This window comes from Xiphias gladius, chromosome 24 (assembly GCF_016859285.1).
Source record: "Xiphias gladius isolate SHS-SW01 ecotype Sanya breed wild chromosome 24, ASM1685928v1, whole genome shotgun sequence".
In the NCBI taxonomy this organism is placed as follows: domain Eukaryota; kingdom Metazoa; phylum Chordata; class Actinopteri; order Istiophoriformes; family Xiphiidae; genus Xiphias; species Xiphias gladius.
Window position 1 is genome coordinate 4928084 of NC_053423.1, and position 12675 is coordinate 4940758.

The following is a 12675-nucleotide window of genomic DNA, read 5'->3' on the forward strand; positions in this document are numbered from 1 at the left end:
TATACATACAGTATCCCCAAACGTCTGCCCTTACATAGGAGAATCAAATGTAGAGCTTTTATAATCTTCTCATTCATTTTTTATTAAAACAGTTGTTAATGAGGCTCATTAAGAGTGATTCCATGCAAGTGTTTCCAAAAGCACTGTGTAATCTCTAACAAAGTAATATAACCTGACAATTACAATACTTGTAAATAATGTATGTACTTTAATCGTACTGTATCATTTTCTTAACACAAAAAAGATTTACCACTGCAATATTAACAGTGTGGGGCGCATCTGCCACAACATATTTGACCGGAACTACTATTCCCAAATCACCATGAGAGATATCCTCAATGCTGTGTTTGGACTGCTGATCGCCCCTGAGCCTCAAGATCCATTGGACAGGTAAGATTACAGCCCCTAAACACCCATGGTACACCAAGGCATCAATGATTTTATCTATATAGGCTGATTTGGCTTCATCTCAAGACTATGTGGGCATAGACAGACCATACTTGATATATTGAATTAAATTAAATTAAATTAAATTAAAACATTGTCAGGGACTGCTGCACCTGCTGCATCACATAAACGTTGTTTAATGGTCGTGCTTTTTTGCAGAACATTTAATATTTTTCTAATAACTAACCAGACCATTAGGCACAAAACATATTCCCATAAAACATATATTGCTGTTGCAATTTAGTTGTACAGGAATGTAATTTCTATAGGAGACAGATACAGGCCTCTATTTTTATGGCAGTAAAATGGCATAAACAGCTGTCAATGTCGGGACAATTTGTGTCCAACCTGATTTGGGTGTATTATGATTATCCTGCCTACTCTTTCACTCTTATCAAGAGAGCCTCTGGATAGGACACACAGATAGTCCCTGTGTAATATGAAGAAAATGTCATAAACACACTGCTGAGTAGTTACAACAGAACATAGATTAAGTCACTATATGGTATATATAAATCAACACTTATCCAGGGAAAGCTGGATAAAGTCACAAAGTCTACTGTACATATAATGGGGTCCAAAAGTCAGAGAATGGGAAAGTGGTCTTAGACTTTACGGTTCTGTTATATTTCTATAATATTTAAAAATCTTGTAATGGAAATTACATTAAAGTATACTGTAAAGTCCACTTAAGAGCCCAGTAAAGTCACTAAACCTACCAGATATTTTAAGCCCCTGTAGGGATACTATGGCTACAGACCTTGACATTATCAACTTTTTGCAAGTTTCACACCATCCTACAGAATAAGAGTAAAATGACAGTAAAAATGTAAAAAATAAGCATTATTAGTAACAAAATCACATTTATGTTAAATGATTCGTTAAAATGGAAAAGGTTTAAATAAGTCACTTCAAAAATGAAATACTTGTTTAATGGTGTTAGAGACACTTTTGTTTATTTTAAGCTTATGGAGTGAGTGCTTCCCCTTACTGTATCTCTCTGTCAGCAGCTGTAGGTAAACAATTATTTGTCTGGAGGCTGATGAATCTCAGCGGTTATCTGAAATGTTACATGTTTCAAAAAAAGTTTTGTCAAATATCTTTTCAGGGTCTTGTTAATTGCTTTGTTCAAACACACTCGCTAATCTTTCCATCAACACATAGCACATACAGTACATCATACAACACTAAACCACGTTGTCATAAAATTAGAGGCCATAACTTTTGGTGCCCTGGCATTGCCAGCTTTTGAAATATAGGGGCAAAATACAAGTGGAATCTGATAACAGGTATTTTGCAGATGACCTGCATGTACCGTATAAATTTCATAAATATAGTCATACTATATGAAGGGAACTTTACAAACGCATGTTTGTGCAAACAACATATTCATTTTTTGTTAAGTTAATGGAGCATTTGAGTAAAATATATGTGTTTTTTGTGGAAGCATTCTGGCTGAGGAATTCCTGACCAGCCATGAGATGTATGAACAAGAGGCCAAAAAACATACTGAAGAAACTGCTGGGCAATCACTGGTTGATATGGAGAAGGTAAATGAGCTATAGTGTTTTGAAAAGTTCTATAGGGTAGAGGAAAAACTGCAAATACAAATCCAGTATCCAATCCACCCATCAAATCCTTTTGAACCGCTTGCTGAATCAAACTAGGTTTATCCTGTAGCATTCAGAAATGTATTTGCAAGCAACTGAAGTTATAAATAACTAACACTCAAGATTCAATTTAGATCTTGAGTTTCATTATGAAGATCCACCATCTCTTAACTATGATATAATCGATTATAACACTTAGATACAATTTTATGATTATAAGATATTAAGTTGCAGTTAAGAGTTACTATCTCATAATTATGACATACTAAGTTAGAATGTCTAAAGATCTGGTTTTTAAACCAGGAGTTTGGTGGTTCACTCGCGTGTGCTTTATTTGTTTAATTGTATTTTGGGCATTGTATGCCTTTATTAGATAGTGCCAAGAGAGAGATGACAGGAAACAAGGGAGAGAGAGATGGAACAATGGTCCTCAGCTCGACGTTGTAGGACATTGCGACTAGATCGCAGTTACAATGCGCATATAATGTATCACATTTTACACATTTACAGAATTATGACATGTTAATATTTACTCTTTACTTCTCATGTGAAAGAAATTGGTGGATCAAGAGCATCGCTTTATACCCAAGCATCTCATCTGCCCCCTCACCCAGAAGGTGTTCGTTGATCCTGTGAAAACACGACATGGAACAGTGTATGAACGGAAAGCCATTGAAAAACACCTCAGAACGTAAGTCAATTTATTAATGCCTCTGCTAAGGAGGTTTTGTATGAACTTGAGGCTCAATCACCTTGTTTTCTTATTTGGTCATTAAAGAGTCTCTAGACCTTTACAAATATAAACTAGATGAAGAGTACTTACTCCCTAGTAAATAAAGATAAGAAGCTGTGTGATTGAGCCACTTCCCAAAGCAAAGAGGATAGGCTGGTTTCCACTCACTTAAAATAACCCTTTTTTTAGCTATACCAAACTGGATGGTGTTCACACGGTAGTTTAGAGGACCGTAACAAGCAATCCATTATAACAAGATCCCAACCCCAGCTTTTACAGAAGACATCAACTGAAGTGGCTGGGTACATCTATTTCTTCCTTTGAAAAATGAATGCAATGCCAAATCTTGAACTGTATGAGCCAAAGTCTAATAAAATAAAATAGAAAATAAAAATAATAGAAAATGCTTTGATTGTACCCCTTCCTCACATCTCATCTTATCAGTGATTGCATCCATAAAATGTCTGTAGGAGGTGGTCTGTGTGAAAAAAGTCACAGCCTTTGATCTGCTTGGAGGTAGGAACCTGAGACAATTGGTCATAAAAATGCTGTATAATTTTCTTCCCATTCTGATGTTTGATGTGACCATTAACTGACGCTCCTGACCTGTATCTGCATGACTTTGCACTGCACTGCTGCCGCACGATTGGCTGTATACCTACATGAATAAGCAGGTGTACAGGTGTACACGTGCTCAGTGAGTGTATATACTGTGCACTGTAGTGGTACACTGTACACTGAAAATGCAGTGGAATTGGTATGCTCCAATGAAGAGCATGGTTACAGTGTGTAAGAGTTGAGAGCTTTGAAGAATGCAGATGTGAACTAAAAGGGTACATTCTGAAATAGATATAAATAAATAAATAAAAACATGGGAAGTTCCACCTTCTAAATATGATCTCCGAGATTTGTAACTGTTGCACAGAAGCTGCTGTATCCGGAGGTCCTATGAGTGACCAGATGGGAAACCACCACACCGACTGTGAAGACAGATCTCGGTGACAATGTACTCTTTTGTTAAGAAACAAATATACAGGGGACAGAGGCTGACGTTCAGGCTTGGGCTCAGGGGTCCAGGGGATGCTTACATCACTTCTAGGCCGGCCTCAGTCTGTAGGAGAATCTCCTGTTGTTCCCGCCAAGTAGGCCAACCCCTCTCATGGGATTTATTCCACCACCAGAGATAATCAGACTATAGCACAATCCTGATTCAGTCACCCACAGGTCAACATCTCAGTATTTAAAGGCCATCCTTTCATTAAAGGCCAGTTTAAAGATATTCAAAGTCAAGCCTGCAGTTCTTAAACACCAAGATTTAGTTCTGTTTCTACATTGGGTTGCTCCTGCCAGACCTTAATCTGGACCGGCTCCCTCATTGATGGTACGCTGCTTCTGTCCGCGACATGTCAGTAGGTCTGTCTCTGTCTACCAATGTGTGTATAGAAAACAAAGCACCCAGCCACACCAATGAGATTGCTTCAGTTACTGAATTCAGATATCTTACAGCTGGCCAAGAAGAGTGATCCCCACTCCTCATCACACATTTGGGCATTGTTAGTGTCACAAACACACACACTGTCTCCTATTCAGAAAAAGAAGAAGTTGAGCGCGCATTCTGGTAAAAGTGAAGAAAAACAATCCATGCGGGGGGTGATACGGGGGTTATCCTTCACTTCATTCTCTGTATTACTCGTTTCACAACATAATTTAAGATGTACTTGGGGAATTATTGATTTTGAGATCAACAAAGTAATCTGCTCAGATTTTAAAAGGCATGGTGTTGAGAAAATCTGGATCCAGGTCATCCGAAAAAAGCACGAGGAGAATGTTTCACAATTAGTAGCAAAACCTGATAGCGAACCAGATTTTCTTATCAAACTGACAAGAGGTCCTGATATCAGTGATGTCAAGTAGTGTGTCCGTACACATCATTTCCATACAGCCAACAAGGCAGTAGTGCCAAACTAATTTCCAGTGGTTACAGCTAACTGTTCCACCTGATAGAAAATCACTACAGTGTAGTAACAATGGTACTGATTTCTCATGATTAGTCAACACAGAAAATCTGGGGCAGGCAAGCAGTTTGAGCAAGGCCCAAAGCTTTTCACCTAAGCCACATTCAAGGACAAACACAAATTTCCTCTCACTTGGATCAAATGCTTGCAGCACATCTGCAGAGATATCAGCCTCCAATACCAGAATTCCTTACATTAAAGGAGGGCAACAATGAGTTTACTCGATTGCCCTTCTAAAAGGTTAGCAATTATTTTTTTCAATGTTTATTTATTACACTTAAAGGCCCCTTAAGACGCTGTGTTAGTTTCGCCCCTGTCTTTCTTAATAAGATAAATATGTGTCTCATATATTTGGCCTGGGAAGATTCCATTTCCTGGGTAATTATTTATCAAAAGCAGTATAGGTGCTGTTGAAGTGGGACATATAGAATTCTATCTCAAACCTGTCAGGGCCAGGGGCCACTGGGCAAGGTATAAAGTGTGGTTGACTTGATTTTTCCTCCTAGTAGTGACACAAAACGTAGGCTTCCATTTCAAATGTTTACCATATCAGTGGCTGCAGACTCCCAGACGCTAGTATTAATTTGTTTACATTCACGATCACCTGACCAGAAACGGTGCTCATTGTGTGGATTGACCCGCTGGCCCACATGTCCTTTAGTTTTAATTGTAATATAATTGCACTCATGGTTATTGTCGTGTTGAGATCCATCTACCGTACCAAACTGGTGGAAAAAACAGATCATTCTGAGAAACCAAATTGAAATAATTAAAACGTTTGGTCGTAGCAGAAACATATAGCATCATTAAATTATCAAGGAGATACTGAGGAACATACAGGGCATTAAGAGAAATATTTGAAATGGGAATTTAATTATTTAGGGTAAATCATTTCAGAACGAGCAACTCCTCTTACTTTGCAACTTTAAGTATAAATCTTTTAATGTGATTTTTCCTTCTTTGTGTGGTCAGGTTGGAAGAATATAGCATGTTACACATGTTAAGCATAGGTTATGACCATGATTAGTCAAAACTGTCCTTACAAATAAGGGAGGCCAAAATTTCATCATCTTAAAAAAGAAGGCCAGCACGGTTCAAATGTTCCACCCTCTTGTATTTTCAGTGACTGACCTCTCTTTTACAGATGGAAGTATGATCCTCTGGCCGGCCAAAAGACCATGCTCAGAAGAACGGATCTTAAACCAGACCGTGACATGAAGAAAATGGTGACGGATTATCGTTGTCATCAAATTCAGGAAACCAGTTTGTAACACACAGTTAGAGCTACAACTGTGCCACATACATCATGTACATCAAGTATGTCAGGGGGAATAATGGAAACAATGGGGGCAAAGTCAGCTAATGCAAGTTCTTGTTATTCATTTGTCACATTATATAATTGAGAAATTTAAATATAATCCTTTGCTTATTTTACAAATACTTTATTATTATACTTTGAGTTACTTTACAAGAATGATGACATTGTGACAAACTCGTTTGGCTACTAACGTCTCTCTATTCATGTTCTTTTATTTTATCTGAATACTCACATCAGTTTGACAAATTTGCTAAACTGGTAGGCACTGTACACCCATTATGAACACATTCACGGCTGGAAGCCCTACCATGACATCCGATTCCTTTGAATAATGAATGTCTCAAACACATATTTGCCTAGCCCACGGTGTCCTGATGTTCTGATTCCCAACTCATAGGGGGATTGTTTTCAGGAGTTTACAATTAGAGAATCACAATGTAAATTCTGTTTTTTAGCAAGAATTTTGACAGCTATTCTTGGGTGAGGGTATTGAATCAGTCCAATGAAAGTCTGATATTTGTTTTGCTTGTGTTTTTTGGCCTTGAGACCTGGGTGGACAATTTTTAAATTTTTCTTTGGAATAAAAATTTTTGTGAAGTTGATCTCTACTTTTTAGTTTAATAGTTAATTTTTTAAGATGTCATCTACTCAATTTTGCTGAATTAAAAGTCTGGGTGTAAATATAGGGGGCTTCACCGTTGCTTATGCATAAGCATTTGCAAAATTCTGTTAACTGTTAAGTTACAATTTTATTCACGAATAAAAGCAGATGGAAAAGAGCAGCTTTATTATTTTCAATTGACTTTTGTTTTTCAAAAAGACAAAGTTTGGCAACTTGTATGTGTAGGGGTGTACTCCCAGTGCAATTTCACACACTACGATAACCTGGATAACCTCGTTGGCAGGCTCTCTCGCTCTCTCTTTCTCTCTCACTAACACACACAAACACAGAAGAATGAGCAGTTCTTCTGTGTTTGTGTCCTGTATTGCCAACATTACTCCAGAAGCCCCTTAAGGTGCTTTTAGATTTGTCCAGTTTAATACCGTTACAAGTGTGTGACCCACAAGGCATGGGGAGGCGTCCTAGGCTTCAAAGGGTTCTTTATGTACAGTATATCAATCAACAAAGGTGGCAATTTGTGAATAAACGTTTTATAAAGATTGACGGAGTAGCCATGTGGCCCAGTGCACTTGCAGGCAGGAGCGACCTAGCAGCAATATTAATTTCTGCAATGGTTGTTTGACCTACGTGATCGACAAAACATGAAATGCCTACAGTCCACTACGGAGGAGTATAAAGAGGTGTGCAATTTTTCAAGCTCATTTAATGAGGTGATGATATCTGTCTTAACTGGTGTAAAAGTACACTTACTGGCTTCATCCCCCTGCTCATAAAAGGTAGTCCTAGATTTAACAAGTCTGACAGTACACTGTATTCAGCCTGTATGGATAGACACTCTGTGAAGATGGTAGAGCACTGTGAAACCACATAGATGTTACCCAGCTGAGTGACTTGTTTTGTTGCTCATCCACTCAGATCAAATATACCATACCACAACGTCAAGCATACTCGCCACATTGCACAAACTTCAAGAAGAGGGATAGCAGGGTTTCCAACACAGGGGAGCATGTCATGTGTAAGGCAAAAATGAAAAAAAACGCTCTACAAATACAGCAAATACAGTTAGTGTTAAATTTAGTACAGATTTAGGTTCACTAATCAGAAATCAATATATCAACATATAGCACCAGTATATGCTTAGGCCTAAACACATAAAGATAGGTGGAAGATCTAACCTAGGCAGGGAAAAGAAAGCAATAATATGCACAAACATGTTGTTAATATGCCTCAGTATATGTGGTCTGTGTCACACACCGTTTATAATTTAACTAGTTCAGGTCATTACTGTAATTCCAAGATAAGAACAAGGGTGAAAAAGAAACACACATCAATTCATTTTTTTGAATTGACAGTGCACCAATATATGCACAGTTGAATTTCAAAGAGGGACCTCGTGGTCAACTATGGGCTAGGTCAGGAGTCCATGTCCATCCTCAGCGGGAAGCTCGTCCTATCCATACAACTGCAGCCAGTATGTGAGAAAAGAGGCTACGAAAAGGCTTTCCCTAAGGTAGGACTGAATTACAGTAAATCAGATATCAATATCCAGATATTATTGTAAATACAATCATTTTGTCCCAGCACTCTCCCCATATGTTAGTAAAAACGAAGGTGTGTGGGCATAAAAAAATTATTTAGGCACACCAGTGTGATTGGCTGTGGTGCAAGTTCATGTACCCGATAAAAAGTCATGTATCAAAAAAACCTTAACACTCTAATGCAGCTAACACTGTCCTCTGTACTCTTCCACTAAGTAAAAGTAGCATTACCAGAGTGTAGAAGGGTTACTGTTACAAGTAAAAGTCCGGTATTCAAAATTTTACATAAGCATGCTTAAGCCGTGCTCCAAATTTGCTGAGGTTATCAACTTAATTTACGCAAAATAATTATAAAGGCGTAAGTCTTGAAAAAAACGACTTGTTCTGCTCAAACTTTGCTAGTTTCTGTCTGCTTAGATTTGAAAGTTTGGTTGAAGTGAATCCTGTGGCCCCTCCCTAACCATGGCATAACAGGCAAGACTCCAAGGTCTACTTCATACATTGAGCCCACCCAGCCCACCTGCCTGCGATAACAGCCACTGCGCCAGGTATAAAACGCAGAACAGTGGCTAACTCCAGCCTCAGTTTGTGCCCCTCACACATAAATGCTTGGGACGTTGGCATTACCAAGCTAGATAAGATCTGAAAAATTAGGTTTTATAGAACAAGATTTATTCCTCTCCCATAGCAGTAGAGACAACACATGGGCCCAACAATAAATGTGCTGTAGTTAGAGCTTAATGACATATTCGAGGCTGATAAACAGTAAGTTTTACCATGATCAACAGCAGAGCCAAGGCTATGTACTGACACTCCCCCACAGACACGCACACCAGAGAGCCTCTCATAGTAGAGCCGCTAGTTCAGCTACAGCACAAGTAGCCACACAGTGACTCTCCCAAAGGGACATAAATGTGCCTCTATGACTATGACTCCCTGTCCTTCCAGCAGAGAAAAAAGGAAAGTCCGACAGCAGCTTCTCATGTCTGTCTGACTCTGTCCATGCCACACTGAGCGGTGGTCACCCAATTTCCCTCCTGTACCCTCACTGGTGTTGGCCAAAAATGAACGAACTAAGTTTTTCTAGTGCTATTTTTGCAATTGCGACACAAACGTACATACTGCCTCCAGGAAACAGCCATATGCCTGCACTCTAAGTCAGACACTAACAAAGGCTCTCACCGCCTACTACTAAACATCAGCCATATAAATGCAAATCAGAATCAGATAGTCTTTATTTGACCCTGCAGGGAAATTGTTTTCTTGCAATTGCTCAACATTCAGTTACTATGAAATAGAATCACAGTTTGCACATAAGTGTAAAATGGAAATGTGCAAAGTAGATTAATAGTAATTTAACAGTAAATTAACTGTAATGTGCAAAGGTAAACTGAATGAAGCAGAGTACTGATGGAAATTAGCAAAAAGGGGAGGAATTGATTAACTGGATGGCCGCAGGAAGGAAGAACCTCATGTGGTGTTCAGCAGAGCACTTATTCATTCTGAGGCTCTGGCTCAACGAGCTCCTCTGGCTAACCAGAGCACCGTAGAGAGGGTGGAAGACGTTGTCCATTATGGAGAGGAGTTTTGAAAACATCCTCCTCTCTGCGACTACATGCAAAGGCCCGCCCCCCAGGACTGAGCCAGCCTTCTGAATCAGTTTGTTGAATCTGTTGTTGTCAGCCACTCTCAGGCTACTGCCACAGCAGACCAGAGTGTAGAAAATGGTGCTGGCCACCAGAGACTCATAAAACTTTCACAGCATGGTGTCACAGAAGTTGCAGGACCAGAACCTCCACAGGAAAAATAGGCCGACTCTGGTTCATCCTATAGAGAGCCACAGAGTTCCTCGTCTAGTCCAGCTTGCTGTCCAAGTGGACACCTCGGTATTTGTACTCCTGTACCATCCCCACCATCTGTCCACTAATGGAAAGAGGAGTGGCAGGAGTCCTGGATCTCCTGAAGTCCAACACCAGCTCCTTTGTTTTGCTGATGTTGAGCTGCAGGTAATTCAGCCCACAACAGCCCACAAAACTGTCTACTACCCTCGGGTACTCTGAGACATCTTCCCACGTGATGCATCCAACAAATGCAGAGTCATTGGAGAACTTCTGTAGGTGACAGGTCTGCTGGGTAGTTTTTGGTCAAATAAATTTGATATGAGACTGCATGTCGCATCTGTTGAAGAAATGTCTCAGCTTGTTTGCTCCGTCGATGCTCCCATCCACAGTCTGACTGCTGGGCTTGTAACCAGTGATGGTCCTCATACCTCTCCAGACCTCCCTAGTGTTGTTTTGCTGCAGCCACTGCTCCAGCTTCTTACTTTCGGCCTCCTTTCCTTCTCTTATATTCACTGACAGCTGTTTCTGGACCCTTTTCACCGTCTCCACGTCCCCCGACCTGAATGCCCTCTTCGTCTTATTCAGGGGTTTGATATCTTTGGTAGCCCAGGGCTTGTTGTTGGTAAAATAGCGTTTTGACTAGAACAGAGATGTTCACACAGAAGTTGATGTACTCGGTCAAACAGTCTGTCCATCCATCTATCTCCTCACCATGTGGCACTAGAAAAACATCCCAGTCACTGCATTGAAAGCAGTCTTGCAGATTGGCGTTTGTCTCCTCAGACCATCTCTTCACAGTCTTGATGGGGCCATAACAACATTACAACCTTAAATAATATTACAAACTCAGTTGGGTACTGTGTAACAACATTTACTCTTAAACAGGGCAGGTAGTGACTGACTCAAAAAAGTTTTCCCCCCTTGAAAAACTATACTCGATTCAACTCAACTGGTAGTTTTGGTTATTCACTGTAAAAATGCACAAGTAGCATGATCAACAACTAACTTGACGTCTTCTCTCTCCCGTAGTTTTGTGCTTTCTCGTCTCTCTCCTCTCTCCTCCTGTTGCTTTCTGCAGGTATTTCTGCCCCTGGAGCTGCAGAGTCTGGATCTGTGACTGCAAACCACCTACTGCCCCCATGATCCTGCTCAACACCCACTGCTTCAACTATTATGATTATCAACTATTATTATATTTAGTTTCATTAGTATTATTATTCACCCTATTATTATAATTATTAGTTTTATTACTAGTCTCATTATTGTTACACATCTTTATGCTATACGTTTACTGTGCTATGCCCCCCGCTTTCTCTCTTTCTTTCTCTCTCTCTCTCTCTCTCTCCCTCTCTTTCTCTTTCTCTCTCTGTCTCTCTCTCTCAATCCACCATGAGCCGGGTTCTGTTCAAGGTCTCTACCTATTAAAAGGGAGTTTTTCCCTGCCGCTGTCGCCATGTGCTTGCTCATGGGGGAATGTTGTTTCTCTGTAAATATAACTATAAAGAGTACAGTCTAGACCTGCTCTACATGAAAAATTGCCCTGAGATAACCCCTTTTACGAATTGGCACTATATAAATAAAATTGAATTGAAACTGAATTGAACACATTTATCACAGTAGGTACATCTTGATTTCATAATTTGTCAGCTTTACATAGCCTGCAGCTTAATATTTGGGGGATAATGATGCACATTGATTTTCTTCCACTTACTACCAGCATATCATGTCAGTGTGCCCTGCACTCTTGTGGCCTGAAAGGCGCACAACAACAAATACTGGAAAACTCAAAATACTCAATACAAGCTGCATAGCAATGAGGCCACACCATCTACAGTCACTGCTCCTTCACTGCTCTGTTGCATTTTTTAAATATGCCGAATCACGCCCACCCACATAATTTAAGGTTTTATACTGTTAAATCATCCAATATCCACATTCTTGTTTATACGGAGAGGAAACATCATGGGTGTCACACAAGGAAAATGAATCAATACATGGAGGTTTCAGGTCTATAGAGCCTAAGGCAAAGCAAATTCAGGAAACAATTCAGGGAACCCTTATGAGGTGTTCTGATCTATTGGCAGGATGATGATGTTGGTCAGTGCCTTCCATTGCAAAAAAGATTTGTAGCTCTTTTCTGACCTTCCTCTGACAGGGTTAAGGGTTGGCTAGGTTTCAGCACAATAACTACTTTTTGAATGTTGAGGAAGGATCATGTCCATGGTTCAAAGAATCCAACGTTGACTGTTGGTAGGAACGGGACATGAACAGCAGTCTACTGTGTCACATGCTTTGCAGTAACGTGAGTCTCAGTATGCTCCAAACAAAGTGGACGGAGGTCTTGTTTGATCAATCTCTGAAACTTTCCAATGGTGTAATCAGGGGTGTAGGGATTCAACACTATCTGTAACTGTCTGAAACTGACCATATCACAGGTTCACTCACCCTCTGTAAGATTACATAAATTAACAAAGTAGTTGTACTGTCATGGGCATCTTGATGATACAGGCAAGAAGCTGTTTTGGAAATCCTAAACAAAATGGCAAGCTTA

The 12675-nt window shown here is 39.8% G+C and overlaps 1 protein-coding gene across 4 annotated transcripts in view; it reads left to right on the plus strand.

The window, feature by feature from the left end:
- The window catches only part of LOC120786824, a 33242-nt gene extending 26355 nt beyond the window's left edge, over positions 1–6887 (plus strand). For 3 of the 4 annotated variants that reach the window (XM_040122519.1, XM_040122521.1, XM_040122522.1), the window contains 4 exons: positions 245–390; positions 1895–1997; positions 2612–2748; positions 5950–6887. In XM_040122519.1, coding sequence (XP_039978453.1) covers positions 245–390; positions 1895–1997; positions 2612–2748; positions 5950–6076 — 513 coding nt within the window. In that variant the 3' untranslated portion in view covers positions 6077–6887. Of the gene's footprint in view, positions 1–244; positions 391–1894; positions 1998–2611; positions 2749–2979; positions 3137–5949 lie in introns of those variants that run through there. The other variant, XM_040122520.1, reaches the window with a different exon arrangement.
- The last annotated feature ends 5788 nt before the right edge of the window (positions 6888–12675 follow it).